Genomic DNA, 24,216 nt, shown 5'->3' with positions numbered 1-24,216 from the left:
GTCTTCAACCAGTGGATAACAATTTTCATAGCTCTCCTTTCCCATAGCAGCCTGAAATATCCCGCAAACCCTGTTCCTGGGAGTCCTGTAGGAACACCACTCTGGATCCAACCTGTAGGCTGGGAGACCTATTGTGGCTTCTGCAGCCCTGGACATAGGGTGTTTATGATGCTCTCTTTGATTCCTTTACATGGAGTCAGTGGAAGTGAGACTTTCCTCTTGGGAGAAGGTTAGTGGACAGCCAAGTCTCATCATCCTTAAGCAACATGGGTGTCTTTTAATCTTTGTAGGAGATTTGGAAGAAATTCTCTCTACATTTTCCACACTTAGGCAGATTCTGCACTGGCCACTACAGCGACTTCCCACCGGCATATATGATGCCGGGGACCATTCGCCCCAGGACCATTTGCACGCTGAGGTGCGAACGACCACCAGGGGTTGAGCGGCTGTGGCCTGTGGAGGCACCTCTGCATGGAGGCACCTCCGTTTTGTTTCCCCACACTTACCTTCTCTCCCTGCAGAGCTCTGCAGGGACAGAGAGGCACACCCATGCTGCCCTCCGACCACCGGGGGTTGAGCGGCTGTGGCCCATGGAGGCACCTCTGCATGGAGGCACCTCCGTTTTGTTTCCCCACACTTACCTTCTCTCCCTGCAGAGCTCTGCAGGGACAGAGAGGCACACCCATGCTGCCCTCCGACCACCGGGGGTTGAGCGGCTGTGGCCCGTGGAGGCACCTCTGCATGGAGGCACCTCCGTTTTGTTTCCCCCACACTTACCTTCTCTCCCTTCAAAGCTCCATAGGGAGAGAAGGTAAGTGTGGGGGGAAATGGAGGCGCAGAAAAACAGCGCCTCCAACGAAGTGCCGTTTGCACAGCACCAGCTGGGTAACATTGTTTCCCAAAAGCCTTGCTCATTGAGTGAGGCAGGAAAACAGCATTTCCACCAGGGGGGAGGGGGGGAGCACAGCGCTGTCTCGTTGTGGAGGCGGCAGCCATGCAAACAGCACCTCAGGGACAGCGTTTTTACCATCCCTGGGCGCTGTTTTTGGTTGTGCGGAATCCGCCTATGTCATGCCTTTATAAACCTCTGTCCCAAGGGCCCCAAACATACCTTTCCTAGTGCTTGTCAAGTATTTTAGAAAGTGGATGGCATAAGGTGGGGCTGTTTTCCAGCAGGGCATCTGATTGGCCATTTGAGATCTGATTGGCTGGGAGGATTAAAATAACATTCCAGTGACAGCTGCCACCAAAGTGTTAGTTGTATTTTCCCTCTCATTCTTCACCACCATATTTTTAAACTGCTCCTCTTCTCCTTTGCACATGGCCTTCCCCTGTGTGTGTGGGAGGCCTCTGCCTCTTGTGGCAGCCATTTTGTGGTTACACCCACCACCCTGTGTCATTTCTTAACATTCCCTAGCATGGCAATTTGTGTGTTTTGCTACTGCTGCACGCTGAAGAAACACTTTCGCAAAGCCTATTATATCAGCTCCAAGATCTTCTCCTGGTCAGACACTACCAATTCAGTGTCAGGATTCATTGAACCAACTTCAGGGCCAGTATCAGCATATCCTGAGTTGGGGCAGCTGCCGAGGTGCTGTACCTCTGGTGGAGTCTAGTACAAACAAACTCCTCCACCCTGCACCTGCCCTTCTCCTGTTTGCTGTCTTGCAAACACTCCATCATTCGTCCATGACTCAGCTTCATGGGCTGCTCAGGGATGTGGGAGGTATAGATGGCTGCAAGCACAGGCAATAGGAGGGCTCTTGAGTGGGTGGGTGGGGGAAAGGAATATGGCAAAGTTGGGAGGACCTCCCAAGGTTTCTTATATATACAGTACACAAAGGTGCTTTAAACCATAATTTTCCAATAAGATTTTAGCAAACCGGGTTTGGGGAAAGTTTGCAGCAAAGCATGAGAAATCTCCAAAAGGTGGACAATTAGGGTACAAAGCCATGTGAATGCTCCCCAAAATTCATTATCCAATTTAGATACCAAACTAGAACAAAACGTCCTGGTGAAAGTAACCTGAGAAACAGGATGTGGACCAGATGTAACTTGAGTCTGATCTGACAGGGCTGTTTCTTAAGTTCTTGGAGTAGCCATTCAGAATGTGCTGATGAGGTAAGGATGTCCTGCCAATGCTTAGTTAACTCCCTTTCCTTCATGCTCCTCCACTTGTGCTGCCCTCTTCTCCCTTTGTAGGTAAAGTGTGGGCTGTGATCAGGGTATCTATTAACTAGCTTCTCTCTGATAAGCCTCATAGCTAGAGTTCTTTCCGGTGTCACAGGCACACGGCAATTCAAGTGGAGCCTCCTTTGGTGTCTCCAGCATCTATGATTTAAACAGCCACATGAATGCATGTTTGATATTGAATGTGTATCACATACATACATAAAACCTTTATTAGGCATAATACCAATATAACAACCGGCATTATCCATACAATGTTCCATACATAAAACCATCAATGGTATTATTCCAAAATTCCTAGAAGGAACCTAGCTACAGAAGTTAAAATCACAGAAGAGGAGTTGTTTAATAGGAATATAACCTTCCCAGCAGTGGAGTGTTCCTTAAACTTAACAGGAAGAAGAGCCAAGAGCCTGGTCCAAGCTCCCTCATATTTGGGACAGTTGAGCATTATATGTTCCATGGACTGCACCACTGTAATACAGTGGGAACATTTCCGCTCTCCCCTCTTCCATTTTATTATTCTATATTATTATTCTCCCCTCTTCCATTTTATTCTTACAACAACCCAGTTTTTTTCTCTCTCTAAACCTGTCCTACCTCACAGGGTGGTTTTGAGGATAAAATTGAACAACAGGAAGTGACTGGAAACAAGCTTCCATGGCATAGTGGGAAGCTGAACCAGGATCTTTCTGATCCTGGTCTGGCACTGTTATGCTCTGCTCACTTGACAATCATGATAGATTGTGCAAATGCAATGTTAAGAACATTGATCAGATGATCAGGATGAACAAGGTCTCCTAATTGCCAAAGTAAGTGATTACTCAGACATCCCTGCCAAACCAATAAAGGCATATTGATTCAATGAAGATGTCTGCTGTCCTATTATTGTTCACTCCCTCGCTGCCTCCAATTTAGGAGGCAACACTGGAGAAATAAAGACTAATAAGGGAATGCTCAGGTATACGTGGCTGCAAGCTTGCTTGCAAAAGGAATAGATGAACGCTTGAGATGCTTGCATTTATGCATGGGCAAACTTTTCTGTTCATATATCCAAACTGGTTTTCAGACTGTTGAAACCAGTAGTAACATTTGCTAAAAAAAGCACCTCAATACATAAATGCAGTCAATTCTATCTCAGTGTTTCTTATTAAAATATCAGTCAATATGCCAAGAAGTTTCATATGAAGCTGCCTTTTACTGGGTCAGTATTGCGACCCCTGTCTAGCAGCAACTCCCCACAGGGGAACAAAAGAACTTTACTGTAGAACCTGCTGTCTGGCTCAGAAGACAGGGTGATCATACACATCTTCTTCCATTTTTCAAATCTGCCAGTTGACCTCTGCTTAAGATATCCTGGCAGATGATGTCAGACTGCCATTCTCTAGTCTAGAAGCAGGGCACTGAGTTTGACCATAATAGTTTGTCTGTGGGCTGTGCAGGGAAGGGAGGGGGGATTTGACACTAACCTCCATTCAATTTCAGTATTCAACCGCCCCCCCCCCCGCCACCGTTAGCATTTTAAAGGAAAAAATATGTCTATAAAAAAATGAGAGGCTTTTAAGTCAAGATACCAGGGACTCAAACAGAGTTCTTGCATGCAGAGTATGTGCTCTAGCCATTATACCTTGCCTCTGAATAGGCAAGGACTGGCATTTACGGTGTTCAGATTCCAGTGATAAAAACCTGGAAGAAGATAAACATCCTTGCTTGCTTTTTAAAGGGGGGGGGGGATGAGGTTGCTTTCTGACCCCAAAGAAGCTCTTTTTCTGCCAGGAGTATTTTCTCGGGGAGGAAAACCTGTGTGTGTGTGTGTGGGGGGGGGGGGGTCTTTTCTCCATGCAATGCTTTTATTGAGAAAAGCCACCCTGGCCCTTTTTCGTCTCAGTAGCCCTTACTGCAAAACATTTCCCAAGAAGAATAGTTTTCTTTTGCTGTATGAACAAATGGTAACCATTCATATATGCAGAGACACATGGGGCAGTACACTGTGATTCCCTTCCTATTGCATGTATTTCAGACTTGGTGTGTCTAGAGGGTCTGCTAGCAGGATGGGACTCTTGGAAACATCTCTTGCAGCTAATGAGATCTGAGCTACGCTTCTGCTTCCTCTCCTGTTGCAGGTATTTAAACTTGGGAATGGCTAGAAGCTCTTGTAGCAGGGAGGGGAATCTTGGGAACATCTCTTGCAACTAATGAGCGCTGGAAAGAGCTTATGTTTCTCTTCCTTTAGCAGGTATTTAAACCTAGGCATGGCCATTAGCCAGAGACACGAGTCTTAGCAAGAGTGAAAGATGTCTTGACCCATGGGCCCATGACCATTTTCATTATATGGTGTGTTATACTTGTATTGTTTCTGTTTAAGTGGGTTTCAAACGCTGCTTTGGGCCTCCCCTTTGAGGAAATGTAGAGGAAAAATAGGAAGTGTTCAGGACTGGCATTTATGGTGTTGCAGATTCTGGAACACCATACTAAACTGATTGCTTGTTGATATTCAGAAACAATTGATCAGTCAGTATTCCCAGAAGGGGAGCTCATACTTGGATGTCTTGTTTCCTTTATGAGAGGCAGTGTTATAGCGGTAAATACTTTTATTTATTTATTTATTTATTTATTATTTCGATTTTTATACCGCCCTGTCCCCGAGGCAGGCTTTGCATGTTACACTATTTACAGGCCTGCCCTAGGTCCACATAGAATCCTGTCAAACAGGCATGCAAAAGGAAAATTTCTTGCTGAGAATTACGTTCTCAAGCATTTAGAACATAAGAACTAGCCTGCTGGATCAGACCAGAGTCCATCTAGTCCAGCACTCTGCTACTTGCAGTGGCCCACCAGGTGCCTTTGGGAGCTCACATGCAGGATGTGAAAGCAATGGCCTTCTGCTGCTGCTGCTCCTGAGCACCTGGTCTGCTAAGGCATTTGCAATCTCAGATCAAGGAGGATCAAGATTGGTACCCATAGATCGACTTCTCCTCCATAAATCTGTCCAAGCCCTTTTTAAAGCTATCCAGGCCATCACCACCTCCTGTGGCAGCATATTCCAAAAACCAACCACATGTTGTGTGAAGAAGTGTTTCCTTTTATTAGTCCTAATTCTTCCCCACAGCATTTTCAATGAATGCCCCCTGGTTCTAGTATTGTGAGAAAGGGAGAAAAAAATTCTCTCTGTCAACATTTTCTACCCCATGCACAATTTTATAGACTTCAATACTATCCCCCCTCAGACGTCTCCTCTCCAAACTAAAGAGTCCCAAACGCTGCAGCCTCTCCTCATAAGGAAGGTGCTCCAATCCTTCAATCATCCTCGTTGCCCTTCTCTGCACTTTTTCTATCTCTTCGATATCCTTTTTGAGATGTGGCGACCAGAACTGAACACAGTACTCCAAGTGCGGTCGCACCACTGCTTTATATAAGGGCATGAGAATCCTTGCAGTTTTATTATCAACTTCTTTCCTAATTATCCCCAGCATAGAGCTTGCCTTTTTCACAGCTACCATGCATTGAGTTGACATTCCCATGGAACTATCAACTAAGATGCCCAAATCCCTTTCCTGGTCTGTGACTGATAGCACTGACCCTTGTAGCGTGTGTGTGAAGTTTGGATTTTTTGCCCCTATGTGCATCACTTTGCATTTTGCTACATTGAACTGCATTTGCCATTTCTTAGCCCACTCACCTAATTTATTAAGGTCCGCTTGGAGCTCTTTGCAATCCTTTGTGGTTCTCACCACCCTACATAATTTGGTATCATCTGCAAACTTGGCCACCACGCTACCCACCCCTACTTCCAGTACTTCCAGGTCATTTATGAAATTGGAGTGGGGGGGGGGATTATATTGGGCTGTGGTATGTACTTAAACTCCTACCCTTTTCCTGATCTGAAACAGCCCCAGAGAGCCACATGAGTATTCCAATGAGGTTCATGTATGTTTTCTCCAAGGGAAAAATCATGGGTCCTAGTTGGACTATTTTAGATCAGGAAATGGCTCAAAGGGGTAGACCTAAATCTCCTCTCCCTGTGGCCTTTATTCAAATCTGTTTCAGCAAAGAACTCCCAGGACACATCTGCTTGGCCAGACTCAAGTTATACATGGGGCGGGGTCATAAAAACTGTAATGGAAGGCCCTGAGAGACCTGTGTGTTGTCTGATGGTGATACACTTTGGAGTCCAGAATTTTCCTCTGGGCATATGCTGTCTGCTGTACCTCCCAAAGTGCATATCTTATGCATGTATGGTAAAACAAAGAGATACATCAAAAAGATCCCATATACCGTTATCCATAATGCCTGTGCTGTAGCCTATGGACTTATCAATACACAGGGAGGAGGTAACAGAACAAATAGACAGAGTTGGAACAATGTGAAGGGTTTTGAGGCTATGTGCAAGTGACAAAGATACACAATGTCCTGCAATGTATTTTCCACATTCCACTTAAATGAAGTGTTATTATGACAATAATTGAAACTACAAACGACACTTCCTGGACTGGGAGCGATGGGATGTTTACAACCAAGGAACAAATGAGGAAGGTTTCACCATATTGTTTTACAAATAAATCACCCAACTAAAAAACTTGCTCACACAAGTTTTTCCACAGAATGAACAAGCCTTGTCTATGTTCACACCCCTAAATGCTGCTTAATTAACTCCAAGGCCTCCTCTTTGTCCTTTTTCAACCTTTTATGAATTACATCCTAACGATACTGAGCATTTCAAGGGCTTCCTGAGGTGTGGAGCTCCTCTGGTACTTGTGAGACCACTGCAAACATAACTTTGGATGTGGATGATAGTCAACAGGCCTGTGCTAGAGACCCCTGACGTGGGAGTTTTGGGGAATGGGTCCCACACTGGTCACAGCATCAAGGTGAAATGTCTGGATGCAGATCAAAAGTAGATTTCAACTTCTAAAACTTCTGCCTGCTTAGGTGACCCCTCCTCCAATCCAGAGTTAGGAATTGTCCGCTCTGGCTAGCAGCAGCTGGTCAGGGTCTTTAATATCACCTTCTGCCTGGTTCTTTTAACTGGCGATGCTAGGGACTGAATCTAGGACTTTTCGCCTACCAAGCAGATGCTCTGGTACTGAGCATGCCCCTCTCCCCAAATCTCTTTCCTTTTTAGAGGGGAGGCCAATAAATACTTTAAACAAATCAACGCACCTCTTACAAACCTCAAATCCAACCTCCAGAAAGGCCAGGGTGTCTTATTGTCCTCTCCACACTCACTCCCTGTTGCAGAACTCAACCACGATCCAAAAAGCAAAAGGTAACAGTTGCAAGGAAGCAGCCATGTCAGTCTGTTGCAGAGAAAAAAATAATAAGCACAAGCCTTGCAACGCCTTAAAGGCTTGCAAGAGTTTATCCCACCACATGTTTGCCTGGAGTCGACCTCGCTTTGTCGAGCGCTCTTTCCCAGGAAATCTTGAGCTGATATAAAACCTAAGCCTTTTAAGTGCCACTAGCACCTTCTCGGTTAGGAAGGCAAGAGTGCCTCTAAGTATACGCAGAGTATCTTTATTTCATCCCCTCCTCTTTACTAATCACAGACTTGTTCATCTGGGCTTTCAGGTCCGACTCAGGGCTACAATTTCCAAGCGAGCCCCCACTCTCCCCCCACCTATCAGCTTCTCAGCTCCGTTTTACTGCCTGAGCTTTCTGGCGACTGTCTCTTTAAAACCAGCCTCCTCCCCATCGACCAATCACAGGCAGGACTCCCCTATGACGTCCCAAACGACGAGATTCCCCTCGCCTTCTTTTCCAGGGGCTTTAGTTTCCAGTCTTTCGCTCCCCCCCCCGCCCCGCCGCCCATTGGACAAAGTGGGCGGAGCCGATTCGGGCCCTTCAGAACACTCTCGGAGCCTTTCACCAGCGAGCCTGTTGATTGGCGGCTTGAGCAGAGCCAATGGCGGCGTGCCGTGGAGAGCCTATATAAGTCGCGTGCGCCGGCGGCGGCTTCTGCAGTGTGGCTTGCGGTCGGGCTTGGAGGGGAGGGTTGGAAAGGCAAGGCAAAAAAAAAAAAAAAAGAGGAAAGCGGTTCGGTCCAGCCGCGCCTGCTCTTTGCCAGCCTTCCCCTGCCTGATCGCCTTCTCTTGATTCCTCTCCTCCCTTTTGGAATTTTCATTTCATTTTCCCCCCAAAAAGTTATCATTCTTGCATCCAGCCGGCTGGTGCCAGCCCGCCTTTCTTTTCCGCCCGCCTGTCAGCGTCTCTCTGTTCTCAGGGAGACTGCTTCATCATGCACTCGACCGAGTCAGCGGTGGTCGCTGCAAACTCCGGGCAGCCGCCCCATAGTAGCAGTGACGACGGGCGCTTCAGCGTCCTCAGCTGGCAGCAGGTGCAGCGGCTGGACCAGATCCTCGAAGAGGCTGTGCCCATCCACGGCCGGGGCAACTTTCCGACTCTGTCCGTGCGACCGCGCAGGATAGTGCAGGTGCGTGATGGATCTCCCACGGAAGAGGGTGGAGGCTGGACATTATTATCTCCCCCCAACTCACACACACATTGCAAATCTCCTCCTAGTGGGTTGAGGTTCCGCGGGTGAATTCTCCCTCCCGCACCATTTACTTGAAAACTTAGCAAAGTCTGGGGAACCCCATCCTAGTTCGTTGCTGTGCCTCTCTAGATATTCAGAAGAAACGATGGATTGGGCTGTGGTGCTGTCGGTGGACTTGGCTTGGCTTTGAGTAAGTCTGTGGGGAGGTCTAGTGGTTAAGTAGAGTGATGTTCCACCCTGCAGCTTTGTCTTTCTGAGGCTACTTGGACCTAAGCAGAGCTAGTATGTGGAACAATAACTCAGTTGGTCAGTATTCCTTCCTATAGACTTGCTAGCCACCAGCCTGGATTATTAATTGGGTTGTGATTCTGCATACTAACTCTTTACTAACAAGAGCATCCCACCTCCCTGTGTTAAGGTATGCTTTTTAGAAATGATTTCTAAAAAGCAACACTGAGCTTCACCAGTAAAAAAAATAGCTCTAGGCGTGTGCATGCTTGGGGCTGGGGTACAACCCACTTTAAACACTGTAGGACTTCTAAGGGGAGAGATGCCCAGGAAGGGTCTACAATGCCTGTCAAAAGTAAGGGCCACGCCTCTGGAGGAAGTGGGCAGGGTGTGTGGATTTTGTACATCTCTATTCATGTGTAAGTCTCATTGAGTTAAGTGGGTGTTACTCCCAAATTCCTGACATAAGAGTACAGCCTTGCGTTGCATAGTTCTTGCCTCAGTCATCTGGCGTGCGCAAGTTTCTATAATTACTAAAGCTGTTATAAACTTAGCCTTTCTGACCAATTAACAGCTTTGATCTTACCCCATATTATTGTGTGGCATGTGTGCGGAGTAAGCAAGTCGATTATCCTGAGCAACTCCCATGGTTTCAGCAGCTAGGCTGAGATATGAGGGACTCCTATGAAGTACTAGCCAGGCAGTTAGATCAAAGTGAACTTTTCTACTGCAAACACTGCTGTGACTCTTCCCAAGTATGTGTAAAGTACTGCTACTAGTTCAGTAACAATTGGAGCACGCAAAATGTTTCCTGTTACTTTGGGAGCCCTTCCACTCACCCTTTTTGAATCCACTTCATCTCCACATTGCAGGTGGAGCTGGAGTTGATGGCTGAGATGGCATCTGATGCAAGGATTTCTTGGTTCATGGTCTGGTGGCCAGTGAATGCCACTACAGCCTTGGGTGTATGTAGTTTTCTGATGGAGAAGACATTTTTTTGGGTGGAGGACAAATTCAGAGTGCTTCATCCTCATGACTCCTGTAATCGTCACTACAATCCTATGAGAAGCCATCCTGCCCAGATTCTTCTGGGAAGGTGGGCTAAGAATAATGACTTTCCTAAGGCTACCTTTTGAGCACTTAGTTAAGCCTTGTTGTGTACATTGTTCTACCCCAGTCCAAACCCACTTTCACCAAGCTGCTGTTTGTGTGAGTTCTTGAGATAGTTGAAAAAGGCTTTCATTGACTTCAGGGAACATAAATGTGGAGGGGAATGCCTCTGGTGATGTTAGTAGGGGACAAGAGAGGGCTGGAAAGAGTTAGGCAAAGCTGTTCAAGGGGGCCCCCCACTGAGCTTGTAAACTGAGGGCAGCCCTGGCACTGGAAGAGAGAAGAAGAGCTGCGGGAAAGAGCTGTCTGACACAAGATGTTGTGAACAGTGTCTTCATCTGCACTTGGGGTTATAATCTGTCCGGTGACTGTTCTTTCTGGACTGTGGTAGTACCAGGGCTAGTAGCTCTGACAAGTAGCTTGATGACTGTAAGCAGCAGTAACAGAAATTTGGAATGCAGGGGAGAATGAGGACTGTTCTCTGGGTAAAGAGATGGTTCACACGCAATCCATGTTGCATGCCAATTGGGAGCGAAAGGGAAGGGGGTAATATTTACATCCCACATCCTAATGAGAGAAGGTTGCAAGTGCTCTCTAACTGAGCTTGTTAAGTCTTTGCTCACATGGGGGGGGGGGCCATCACCATATAGATGGTTTGTCTGAAAAAATGTTCAAAATGAATAGATGTTGAATGCATACAAGCTGTAGCAATGGAATGGCAAGTTGCCCCAAAAGTGTGGACAGAAGAGTGTGACTGGACGACCTGGAGCTTTGGTGAATCTGGTGGAGAAGTGGCAGAGAAATGAGAGGGTGAGGGGTCTGTCTAGAAACACTCTTTTCTGGCCTGTGATGTAGAGAAGGATTTTGGATACACTGTCGTGACACTCAGGTCCACCCACTGTAGAAGGAGAAATCGTTCCCCACGTAGAGGCAGGCAACTGGAGCTAGTGGTAATTAATTTGCTGTTGCAGTCCAGGTTCTTGGTAGTGCATGCAGTTGTTGACCTAAGACTGGGGGCAGGTATCAGAACACTGGAGATTCTTGATGAGGGATTGGGGGGTAGGGAATTATCTTTGTCAGGCCCAAGGTCTGCTTTCTCATGAAGCACATTTTGGGGCAGAAAGGTAGTCAGGGTCAATATCACTAGAGGAAGATTATTCTGGATATACATGGTCTCTGGTGTGGTATGGTTCCTATAAGGTTCCTCTCACAGCACCAGATTTCCTTGGCAGGCTTTCCTGAATGAATGCTTAAGCATGATGACATTGAAGGCAGTGTTTCATGTAAAGGGAGGTGTCAACCGCAGAAATAAAGATTAAGAGTATGGAACCGAAATCACAGTTTGGCAGAGATGTCTTTTGCTGAGCCGTGTTTGAACAGCTCCTGCTTCAAAGTAGAGGGAGGAAACTGGGATAAATGACTTGGTATCTGCCAAGGGTGTTTCCCTTTCTGAAGTCAACTTGCATTCTGCCTCCCATGGAACATGTTGGAGCAAGAGCCACAGACATTAGCAACCCTGTGCATGATTTATTCCTGTAGTGCAGCATTGACCTCTGTCAGTGGGTTGGTGGCTGTCTTGACCAGGGAAACAAGGTCACTCTAGACTTTTTGCTACCACTGACTCTTCCCTTTCCAAAGCAGTGTGTGCCAGGAGTATTGGACTCTGTCCTGATGAGCTTGCATGCTGGCTGACTCCTTTGCTTGGCACTCTGCTGTTGGCTTATATGGAGCTTGGAATCTGCTAGCAGAAAATAAATCTGCTGAGGTGGTGATATTGAGTCTCTTGGCCTTGGCTGTGTGCCATTTGGGGCTCAGGAATTCTCTCGCTGGAAGTGAATGTCAGTTTAGCAATAGCTATGAAACTGGATGAAGAAACCCAAGCACGTCTTCTCATACTGGGTTTGTGTTGTTAGGCTCCTGATGTGTGTGAGAAGGCTTTGGTTGATGGGAATGATAGGAATGGGCAGTAGTTAGTGTGGAACTGAGGTCAGGACGCCATTTTTGAACTGAACTTCCTGGATGAGTTTGGGCCAGATTCTCTAATTAACTTCCAGCTTGGCCAAAATAAAATTGTTATGGAGAACCAGGTATTCTGCTCTTACCAGCCTGAAGGAAGGACAGGATAAAAATGGGATGCCTTTTTACACTTGATTCTGAATATTATAGTTGCTGACTTAAGCCCTTGGCCCAAGAGACTGCAAAATACATATGAAAGGATACCTGCGATAAAGCAACAAAGAGGATTAACTGAGAGTAAAGTTCCGCATTTCCAAAGAGCCTGCTCAGCATTTTTTAAACATTAAAATAACTGCAGTGCCCCATCTGTTCTCCTACTGATAGAAATGGTGCTGTTACCTACAAGTGGTTGGATGGAAGACAGTACAGTGAGTACCTGTCTCTCCTTCTCTCATTGCACCTAATAAGCCTCTGAATTGTACTTTTTCCTTGTTGCATCTTACAACCTACAGTATGCTACCATGTTAGGTTATGCTTTCTTTTGGGTGGAGTATGGTTAACCTGTCCCTTGTCACCACAGCCCCATTTGAAATGTGTTTCAGTATTCAAAAAAATTGTAGAATGTTGTGGGTTTTCTGGGTTGTATGGCCGTGTTCCAGTAGTATTTTCTCCTGACATTTCTCCTGCATCTGTGGCTGGCAGTATGCTAGGCTGTGTTGTGTACTTATAGATATAAACCTCATTTATAGCAACAGCTGTTGGAGATTGACTGAAGGCTCAGTTTTGACAATTCCAGTACCCTTGCTTGGAATTCTTGTTGGTCCTTCTCACTGGTCATTGTCGCATTTTGCTGGTGAAGAGAGATAAATAGAAGCCATTACTTCTGGACCACATTTCTGTCACGGTGAATTGGTAGTAATTGTTTAATTCCAGTTTGGATTTCTGAGAATAGCACAATAAGGCTAGGTTTGAGGCTGAAGCTTGTAACTGCAGCCACACAACGTAGCTCAGTCTCCAGCTCATGAAGTCTGACTATATTCCTGCTTCCTGCTCAAACAGGGCCAGTCAGTTAGAAGTAAAGCTTACATACTAGCTTGTTCACAATTAAGTAGTACTCTGACTATTCTTTGGCATGAGTGCATATGGATGTCCATAATTGGAGCACACAGACTGTATGCAGCTATACTGATCCCTAAAAAATTAAGGCACACCAGTAGAATGGTCCTCATTAAAGCCAACTAAAAAGTCACCAGGCTGGTGAGCAAGTTTTGGCATTCCCTAAGGGGCTGGATATGTTAAGCAAAACATCCTGGCTGACGAAGTATCCCCTTCTTTGTTAACTCATGACACCTTCTTTGGCCCAAAACTGCGGAAGTGCACCCCGCTGTGCTTAGGTTTAGACACAGTCTTCTCAACTTGAATCTTGTGTCTACTGCAGAAGCCAGTTGGGTGGTGGTGGTGAAAAATAGACTGTCCATTTCCATGTACCCCCCGCTCCCCATAAGCTTATGTATAAACTACAAGCAGTGCAAAAGTTTGCTTGATTCCACAGTCCTCCCCATGAAGGGCAGAATCTTATCTGGTGAACCAGATTCATTTTCCCACTATTACATTCCTGCTGGGTGACCTTGGACTAGACAGTCTAGCCCCACCAACCTCACAAGGTGTTTGTAGTAGGGAAACGAAAGAAAAGGAGTTTGTTAGCTCCTTACAGGAGAGGGGTATAAATCCAAACTCTCTTCTCTTTAAAAGAGGTTTTTTTGGTCTACTTGTATGAATTAGGAATACTCAGAGACACTTCACAATGAGGGAAATAGGGAACGCATTTGCTGTGCAATAACTTACCTCCTTCCTGCAAAAAATACTGGCTGAATCTGGAGAAAGTTTTCCAGTGTTAGAATGGAACTAGCCTACCTCTTCCTCGTTCCATTGCAGCCCTGTTACTCCTGGGGAACAGGGGACTGTACAGGTTGATAGGAAGAGGCTGTCCAGTAGAATGGGGGAATTAGTAGAAATTGTCAATTTAATCTGGATCCAGTGCAATGGCAAAATACTGCTATAATATTTCACATAACCTTTTTGGGTAGGTAAAGTATTCAGCTGTCCTTTTTTGCCCAGCTCTCCAGTAAAGCTGGGGGAGATGGAAGATTACCTCTAGTGCTGTCCACTTGCTCTGAAATAGCCTACTGTGATGTATGTTGTCACTGCTACAAATTACTAGGGATTTGTTTGTCCATTAGGTAGCAGCCAGTCTGCTTAGTAGGCACTAATGCTGTGCCAGTAAGCTGCTGCATATTCATTTTGTATGGGAGGCGGCTTCATTCTTCTGTGTTGAGTCACTAATATAAAATAAGGCATATTGGATTCTAATTAAGAAAACATCCAAAAACAGCTGGCTGCCTTTCACAACTGCAGTTGCAAGGAGTTGAAGGTATTTCTGGGGAGCCTCTGTTCTCGTTTATAAATTGAATATAAAAGGGTGATGTGTAAATACCAGATTTTTTACTAATTGCAACCTTTGGATCAGAATTTAGTGAAATTATACTAAGCAGAAAATATTGCTTGTCAAAATAAGTGTAGAACTATCTTTTATTACATTCTGCAAATTTTGAATTAAAGTAAAATGCTGCCATTTGGTTATGGAGACTATTATTTTGTGGACAGGTCTTCTCTAGAGTAGAACATGTATGGTAATTCTCCATGCTTTATGTCCAACTTACTAGATTCTGGAACTCAACATTCTGTGGAAAGACAGAAATTATATAGGAAGAGTCCATCTGTCACAGGAAGGCATGGGATATTAAGACCATGCTGGTAACATGTGTTAAAAGTTCCAACTTTCTGCCACCAGACAACTGAGGAACTTCACAGGGCATTTTTGCTTGCATGGAGCTTGGCAGAGTTGGACAAGCTGCTTGTACCAACATCCGGCTCTGTACATGCATAATCAGAGAGAAAGGGGCTAGCAAACCCGATAGCAAACTGTGTCAAGGAGAGAAACGCATCTTACTGTGAAAGCCTCTGAAGATGCCAGCCGCAGATGTGGGTGAAATGTTAGAAGCAAAAACTACCAGACCACAGCCACACAGCCTGGAAAACCCACAACAGCCAAACCATAAGAACTTTTTCCAGGTTCCCAACGCAGGCCATAATATCCATTTTGGGGAACTTTGTGCCATCTTGCCAGAAGGTTGCTTGAGGCAGTTAACCTTATATGCTTCACAGATTACTAAACTGGCATTTGAAGGCAGGAAGGAGGGGTGAAGGATGGTCTGTGGTTAGTGGAGTGTACTTGGCTGGCAGGATAGTTGGAGGTAAGCATTTTTTCCCCTGCCAGATGGCTATGGAGGGCAAGCAGCAGCATGTGGTCTAGTAGGGTGCAGATGAGCACCTGGCAGTTGCAGGCAGGAACAATGCTGGTGAAGAAATTTTGCTAGGCAAGGCGCAAAGGGATGGCATATTCATATTGGAACCAGAGGGCTCTACTAGAGGCCCCACCAATGAATAGTAATTAGTTTGGCCCCAGGGTGTTTGTTGAATAGGGAACTGAGTTTTCTCAAACTCAAATGAGTTGCTCAGTTGCCCTGTTTCAGCCAAAGCTGTAGCACTGGCATGAATGTGACATGGATAGTTGAGGCATCCAAGCAATGAGTGCATAGCATCCCTCTCTTCCCCACACACTATTCATCCATGTGCTGATGCAGCATATACTGAAAAGCAAACCTCCTTTTCCTGAAACCCCAGGCAGAGGGGATGCAGAGGGGAAACCTTTCTGCTTTGCTGGTATACTTTGCTGCTTTGGTGCAGAGAGCTGCTTTCTTTCTGCATTGACTGAATAATGAAAAAATGTTCCTCTTGTGCTGGCTATAGTATGCTCGGGAATATTTGTGCCTAGAAGTTGGGTGTTGACAATGCATTTTCAAGCTGGTCATATGAATAAACCATGTGACAAAGTTCCTGGACACGTGCCCATGAGTAATAAGGATTTAGTCAGCTCAGTTAGAGCTTGGTGTGCTTCTGCTTTCCTGAAACTGCAGGTAATGGAAAGGAGGGGCAGTTATATTTAGTCTCTTGCTACAACTGCAGCAAGTTGTCCAGAATACGTGTATATTAATACACTGACATCTGATTAACCTAATATGCTATCGGTTAAATCTTCTGTTGACTGGGGAGACATTGGAGGCCAGGGCCCTTGCCCAACTCCTTGCTTTTAAACCAGTGACCTTTAAATGCAATGTCTTGCTATACCTGTAGAGCCTACCTTTCTCTGTTCAGTAGGTTCCTATGGCTTTTCCATAGGGTAACTACAGCCTATCAAATAGCCTTTTCGAGATATTCTAAATGGAGACATTGCTGCTCTATGCTTTCCCACCTTTCTGTGATTAACATGAAGAAATTAATTGCCTTTCGCTGCTGGAAGTAACACACATGTCATGTGATGGATACAACAGTGTTAACACTTGCCCCTTTAGACATAGTTTTAACAGTGTGCATGTGCATAGGTTAGGGCTTCTGATAGCACCTTGGCAGAGGAGTCCCCAGCTCTGATAATGAGAACAGAATAGACTCAACTGCATCAAAGTAGATATTTCAGAGGCCCTTGGGATTGTCCTACCATGGAACCAGCCCATCTGAATTGAAAGGCTAGGTTCAACATGATTGCATCTTTCCTGTTTTGTGATTTTATGGTACCAGTAATGGACAAACATTCTTGGAGAGAAGCTATTTCACCTTTTCTTATGCTGCTAATAATAGGAGCACTCATATGAACACACTTGGAGCTGCCATGTCCTGAATCAGACCATCAAGATCAGTATGTCTGCTCTGGTTGGCAGCAGCTCTTCAGAGCCCCAGATAGGTTTTTCACATCACCTTCTACCTGATCCTTTTTGACTAGAGATGTCAGGAATTGAACCTGGGACCTTTTGTGTTCCAAGCAGATGTTCTACCACTGAATCATGGGGCTTCTTTGGCAGTTTTCTGTAAATAAAGGGAGATTATTTGGCCAGATAAATGTAAATCAGCCCTAAATACAGAGATTGCCTCAAGTAACCTGAAAAGGGAGTTTTGTAATACTTGGTGTACGACTTCCATACCAAATTAACCAACTTGAGTAGGTTAGGGCTGAAGTACTTGTATACTGACCAGTACTCTACAACACTTGGTGATGAATAGAACCATCACATTTCCAGAAATTTTGAAAACCCAAAGAGAAAACCCTTTTCAGAAAAAAATTAGATCTTTGAAGAACCAAAATGTCTGCAGTACTTTCCTGTAAGAACTAGACTTCTTTGATTTAACTGCATTAAATTAATAATTTATAATTTAGCATATCAAATTGTACTATTTGGCATTGTTATGGAATTTAAAAGTATAAATTTTATTTTCTATGTGAAATTGCAGGTATACCCAATACTTGAGAGTTGTAATCTGCTGTATACTTATGCTACCACAGCACACGTATCTTTAATATTTTTGTAGCAGAGAGAATAAAAAATAAACGTTAAAGCCAGAAAATGGTAAACAAAAGATATTGTATTAATTAGACGTAAATTCTCTAAGAGGCACCATACGTAGGACAGTCAACATGCTTGGCTATTGAGCCAAAGAATATAACAATGAAAATACTGAACTCAGACTTTTCCAATATTTCCACTGGAAAGATTGAAAGCCTTCAGACATTTTTGTGTTATACATGAAAAGCTTTCTATTTTTAAAACAAGTAAAAGGCTTCTTAAAACAAGGTTTGAGTGTGAAAGTCTTGGGGGGAGTTTTTCTGAGCCTTTACATTTCTAGTGATAAATCTGTTAGATAACTGGCAGGCAGAACTTTCAAAGTTGTAGAAACTGTATCTGTTGAATTGTTTCCTTTCACACAGCTATCAAAATCTCATCCTTCTTTGGGAATAACAATTCAGTCCTGAGCACTTTCAAGGACCACCTTATCCAGGAATTTGAAGGTTGTTGGCTCTACAGTGCAAGAACTGGTCTCTAAAATGTTTTAACACCTTTTTCTAACATACCTAGATGCTTGTTGGCACACACTTCCCTCCCTCAAGATCTTATGCTGAATTCTTTAGCATGGATCACATCTGTTTTGTCTGGTGTACTGCCTGAGCCAGTATTTTATTCCTTCATTATATAGATAGCTTCTTGAGACATTGGAGGGAGGGTGTCTTGGAGAAGATAATTGTCTGACACTTCAGTCTCACTTTGTCCAGAAGATGGCAATGAGTGTGGTTTTATATGTTACATTCCCTTCTAAACACTTTGTCTGGCATGAAATTGTGGGAAAAGCCATCTGCTTCTCAAAGCATACCTAGTACTGAAGCACAGACAACTTCTTAGGTGTGCTTTGGTCCTGTGGCATATTATGACCTATATAGCTTTAGTTCAGGTTAGTTCTCACAAGTAGCACTTAAATCAGAGGGAGACTGCAAAGGGCAGCTGTAGTTTGGCTGGCTGGTCAGCCAGTGCCTGAGGCTGCACATCCCAGTAGCATAGAGCTCTGCATATGAATTGCAAGGTCTTTGTCTGCCCTGGGATCCGGTTTGTCCTTGAGCCTTGGCAAGAACAGCTAAGGAACAGACAAAACTAATATAGCTAGTGTGTTTAGCCTTTCTATACACTGGCTAACACATCTAGGTTGGAACTTCCTCCCTTGCCTCTTCATCTTGCCCTTCTGCACTTAGGCCAGGAACTTTCTGGAACCCTGGTCAAATAAGGCTAAAAACTGCAGGAGGACGGACAGTTCTTGCATTAAACCTGTCCAGGTAGCTGCTGCCTTAGGATGGAAAATGGTAAATAGACCTCCAGCTCGTAACTACATCTTCCGATAGGGTTTACGTAGGCCTTGGATCCCATTAACAAGGTAACATGCAAAGCTTCCAGTTTGTGCGTTGCGGCTTGCTCTTGTAAGTTGGCTCAGTCAGCATGTTGGGAAAACAAACAATCAGCCTTTAACTTACTAGCCAGATGCTTCCCACTGCCTGTTTGAGTTGCCTCCCATCTCCAGAGTGTTCGAGACTTACAGCAGCATGCCTCTTCTTGTGTTTTCAGGTGGTCCGCAGCCGTCTAGAAAAGAAGGGTGTTGCTGTCCATAATGTGAGACTGAATGGCTCGGCAGCCAGCCACGTACTGCATCACAACAGTGGTCTGGGATACAAAGATCTGGATCTCATTTTCGGGGTGGATCTGAAAAGTGAGGATGTCTTCCAGCTGGTGAAAGATGTCGTAATGGATTGCCTCCTGGACTTCCTCCCGGAAGGGGTAAACAAAGATAAGATCACTCCCATGACTCTGAAAGAGGCCTATGTGCAGAAGCTGGTGAAAGTGTGCAACGAAACGGACCGCTGGAGCCTTATCTCATTGTCAAACAACAGTGGGAAGAACGTAGAACTCAAATTTGTAGACTCTCTCCGACGGCAGTTTGAGTTCAGTGTCGATTCCTTCCAGATCATATTGGACTCACTGTTGCTCTTTGGGGAGTGTTCAGAGAACCCAATGTCCAAGAACTTCCACCCTACAGTCACTGGGGAGAGCATGTATGGGGACTTTGAAGAGGCAATGGACCACCTGAAGAACCGAATCATCGCCACTAGGAATCCAGAGGAGATCAGAGGTGGTGGCCTTTTGAAGTACTGCAACCTCCTTGTGAGGGGATTTAAGCCCAAATCAGAGGTTGACATGAAAGCACTACAGAGATACATGTGCTCCAGGTTTTTTATAGATTTTCCTGACATCGGAGAACAGCAGCGAAAGCTAGAATCATACCTTCAGAGCCACTTTGTTGGGATGGAGAGTAAGAGATACGACTGCCTGATGACTCTACACAGAGTGGTGAATGAGAGTACAGTGTGCCTGATGGGACATGAAAGGCGACAGACACTGAACCTCATTGCCATGTTGGCGGTCAGGGTCTTGGCTGAGCAGAACATAATCCCGACCGTCACAAATGTGACTTGCTATTATCAGCCGGCACCCTACGTCAGCGAAATAAATGTCAACTACTATGTAACCCACATGCAGCCTCTAATGCCTTGCAGTCACTCCTACCCAACTTGGCTCCCCTGCAGCTGAGTTTTGCAATGGTTCTTCTTAATACTCTGGGGAGAGTGGCAGGAGTAATGGCCATTCTTCCTGGAGAAGAAAATCAATAACCAGAACTCTTGCTCCTACATTAGAATGAAGTCAGTCTGCTGTATACTGTGGGGAAACTGTGCAGTGTTATGAGTAGTTATCAGAGATGTTTACAGTAAGAAAATGCTTGAGTTATGTATGGGGTGAGTAGGATTAGGTTAAAAGATAGAGCTGCACTACCTGATTTGAAAGATGAATTTTTTTCTTTTTTTAGTACAAGTGTTAAGGGATGTGCAGACTCTATTTCTGAAGAGATGCCAGAGTGGCTGATTCCTTTTAAAGGACCAAAGAAATCCTATTCAAGTGCCTGCAACCAAAAAAAAAAACACAAAACACAAAAACAAAAAAAGAAAAGAGAAAAAACAAGAAAAAAGAATTTTGCTGTAACCTTGATTTTTTTTTTTGTAGGGGCTGAGCTCCTTCTTGGTACTCCAAGTTGGGATATCTAATTTTTTTGGGGGGGTAGGGGTAGGGCAGGGTCACCTGATCATTTCTGTCAAGGGAAGTGATGCAGGCAGTGGCTTGAAAGAGCAGCTGCTGCCTCCTGGCTTGCTGTTAGAAGTGGGCCAGCCGTGCTGATCAGCAGTCAAAGTGTGGGGAGCCAGAGGCTCATGACATGATGTTTTAGATTTTTTTTTTACGTCATGCAAAACCCTCACAAAGGCTGAAAGGAAGAGGAGGACGCTGCCTCCAAAGTATTGCTCTACTAAATGTGCAGTGCCAAAAATCTGACTTCAGGAAGCAAATGTCCTGGAGAAGAAGGGGAAAATGTTGGGAATTGTGCGGCAATAAAAAAAGCCACTGATTGGTAGGCTGTTGGGCTGAAACGAGCTTGACCTGAGACACCAGCACACTGATGTGTTCTCAATGGGGTTGGTTTTTTTTTTTTTTTGGCTGTGGTTGAGCTTTGGGCAAAGAGCCCTGGAGCTCTTATAAAAACTGCAGACAGTTCTTTATAACCCTGTTTCCCTGCTCTCCCTTCAACTAGCTGCCTGTGTCCTGCTGCTTGGCTCCATACTGGAGTAAGATGGCATTTTATGTAGCTTAGTGATGGACCTCGATTAGCAGACACTAGGGAGGAGAGAAATTCTAGTTTCCCTATTTTTGGCAACTGGAAGGGTGTGGAAGATCTCCGTTAAAGCCAGTCAGACTTGTGTCCAACAGGATTTTAATGTCACATATAAATACAGGAGGTTCAAAGTGGCTACCTACCCATCACACCATATCCCTTTCCCGATGTGTGGAGGGCAGAACAGTTCCTGTGTAAAGTGTTGGTTCAGGTTAATGCTCCTGTGCTTTTTTTTTTAGAAAGCTGAAGCGGTCGAATGCCTCAGCTTTTTGGTTGTGCCTGCTATAGAAGGTCTACATTAAAAATGTGTCATGGTACATCCTTGAAGGTCAGCTTATTTACTAATGTTTGTGTGCGGTAAAGTTGTACCATGTTTGGGGCAGTCTGGAAAAAAATCAAATAAAATATCATACTTGGATTGTCGTGTAGGTAAAATTCTGCCTCTTTTCCTGCACAAGTGTGAGCTGGGTTGGCGAAGGCCAAACCGTTCTCAGTCTTGTGGCCACACTGACATAACACCTGCTCCAGCGTTGCCACTTCCACTCCTTCCTGGATGAGGAGGAGCCACTCATTTCTAAGAGGTCCAATAACTGTGTAAATAGGGAGTTCTTCTGCAATATAAATAGCTCTTGGGCTGGCAGGGGCGGGGGGGGGGCACTTCTCTACATACCAGTGAATTCTTCCATGCACAGAGAAAATTGTGACTGCAGTGCCTGATATCAGGGGCTTATATGAGGGTTTTTTTTCCTTTTCCACTTGAAAAAGCTGCTCTTCAATACTGTATCTTTGGCAGCTTTTCAGTAGTTCACATTTTAAGGGGGAAAATGGGTTTGCACTAATCGAAGTAGCACAGATATCTAGCAGCACTTAACTCTTCTGGCTGAATTCTTGAGAGAGAGAAGCTTAAATGACAGGAAAAAAAGTGTAAAAAGTAAATACTATAATTTTTTTTTTTAAAAAAAATATTTCCCCTGTAACCAAGGGCTTGCTGGAAGAATTTAAAAAGTTGCACTTTTGTAGGGTATGTATGCGTGTGGTGAAATTCCTACAAATGGAAGCTGTGTTGAACATTTTTTTTTGCTGTGATTGTGCTGTTCCTTTGTATGTGTGAGGGGTATCTTTAAGGTTTGAAGAGCGGAACACTTTCAGGCTTGTGTTTGGCTGTGTTCTGCTGCTACCACACCTGTCATGGGGTAGGCCTGACAAGACTTGCTAGATTCTTTAGAATCTGTCACCATAAAATAAATACAATGTATTGAAATCTGTTGGGTTATTCTTTTTGTTTTGATCACAGAAGGCAACGAAGGCCATAGCTTCTGGGGCCATTTGTACCCTACCAGTTGATTTGAGGCAAAAAAAAGGCTGTGAGTTTGTCCAGTGCTGAGGACCATTCTTCACATAGTGAGGAAGAGAGGGCATATCAAGAGAGGTTGCAGTTGCAAAGAGAACTGAGGCTGTAGATACCTTATGTAGTATCAGTTGGCATCAACACAGAGGCAGATGGGAGCACAGCTTCAATCTTCCCTTGGGAAAGAGCACTGCATGGCCCTCTTAGAGAAAGGGAATATTGGTAGTCAGTAGGCATGCTCCTGTAATGAGTACAAATTCCCATTGTCCCTTCACCCACTTACTAAAATTGAAAGCAGTTTCTGCCCTATTACAAGATGTGATTGTCCTGTTTTTATTGAAACCATTTGAAATTACTTCTGCTTAGACAGTTAAGGCCCAACACACAGCCTTCAGTGTTAAGAACAATACACAATCCTGAGCTTCCTTCTTCCAAACCTTTTTGGTGTAGGTATTTCCCCTCAGCTGTCAACTTTCATGGGTGAGGATGAAGAAAATGGAATGTGGATGGAGGATTTATGGGACAAGCCTGGCCAATGTTGGCTGAGGAGCTCGTGGTGTAATCTGTATTCTCTCACCTTAGCCTCTTTCCATAAGTACTTTATAAATTGGCTTGAGACACCTAGCATGTGTCAAGGATAATACTAGTCTAATATAGGCTATGAATTGTGGGTGGGGGAGTACTTGGAGGGGCTACCTCTCAGCTTTGAATGTGGCCCTGTCTTAGTTCTTTATTGCCATTGAAAATTACACTCTCACTGATTGTCTCTGAATGGGCTTTTCAGCATGAGGTTTTTGCTCCAGCTTCATTACATCAGTTTTTTCCTCTTCCTTACACACAGTGTATTGAGTTTTTTCCAGATTCCTTTTGCTATAGTCTGAAAAGATTGGGGAAAACTTGGTGGAGCGGGGTGGGTGTGGGGGAGCAGTGGCTGTCAAAATAATATTGTGTCTAAGGGGGGAAACCAATTTTGCTAAGAAACCAAGTAGGAGTGAAAAGCCTTATGGGAGGATTTCCATTATTGTGCTTTTCCTGCTGCAGTTTCAACACTCTGCCGTTTCTCTTACTTGGTCTCTCCCACCCTGCTCCATTACAGCCTGGCTGGCTGTCTCTTTGAATCTGGCCACGGCAGCAAAAACAGTCACCTGACATGACTGGCTCTTTTCCATTGTTGGAGCAGATCAAGCCAAAACAAAAGGATGCTAGTGGAAAGCACTGGTTGTAATCCGAAAGCAGCTCTTGATGTTTAAGCGTTCTTTGTTTCATATCCAATAAAAAAAAATCTATTTTCTCAGAAGGTGGGTCTGTTCTTTTTATTTTTGGTTACACTGAATCTCCCAAACCGAAATGATACACATGATGGTCAACCAAGGTGCCAAACATACCTGATCTCTTTGTAGCTAGAAGCCAAGGGGTGAAGAGGAGAAACTCTACCTGGAGGGATGGCACCACTTACAACTGCTTTTCTGAAGGGATGGGCAGAGGAAATTGAGAGGACTAAACGGCAATTCCTTTATGTATTGTTTAGTACTGATTTGCTGTCCTCAGAGGGAGTTGACTGGCTTCTAGCCTGTGGGAAACCAGGAGCTCTAAGGTTGTGGGTATACCTGTTTTGCGTATGTCACAACTTGTTAGCACATCAGGAGAATTGATTCTTCACCCAGCTGCCAGCTGAATACTTTGG

At 44.7% G+C, this 24,216-nt stretch overlaps 1 protein-coding gene across 1 annotated transcript; it reads left to right on the top strand.

Annotated features, from left to right (window-relative positions):
• The first annotated feature begins 8,157 nt into the window (after nucleotides 1-8,157).
• LOC125434908 (terminal nucleotidyltransferase 5B-like) lies at nucleotides 8,158-23,826 on the top strand. The gene is made up of 2 exons (XM_048500761.1): nucleotides 8,158-8,620; nucleotides 19,036-23,826. Exons 1-2 carry the CDS (start codon nucleotides 8,426-8,428, stop codon nucleotides 20,053-20,055), a joined length of 1,215 nt encoding a protein of 404 aa, XP_048356718.1. The 5' UTR covers nucleotides 8,158-8,425; the 3' UTR covers nucleotides 20,056-23,826.
• Nucleotides 23,827-24,216: the final 390 nt, after the last annotated feature.

The sequence above is a fragment of the Sphaerodactylus townsendi genome, linkage group LG06, assembly GCF_021028975.2.
Source record: "Sphaerodactylus townsendi isolate TG3544 linkage group LG06, MPM_Stown_v2.3, whole genome shotgun sequence".
Taxonomy (NCBI): domain Eukaryota; kingdom Metazoa; phylum Chordata; class Lepidosauria; order Squamata; family Sphaerodactylidae; genus Sphaerodactylus; species Sphaerodactylus townsendi.
Note: the sequence above shows the minus strand (reverse complement) of the source record. Positions and strands in the feature narration are given on the sequence as shown.

Excerpts from the sequence above, each read along its gene's own strand:
- LOC125434908 (XM_048500761.1), top strand. The coding sequence starts at position 8,426 with ATGCACTCGACCGAGTCAGCGGTGGTCGCTGCAAACTCCGGGCAGCCG. Across the intron at positions 8,621-19,035 it reads GACCGCGCAGGATAGTGCAG|GTGGTCCGCAGCCGTCTAGA; the intron begins GTGCGTGATGGA and ends TTGTGTTTTCAG.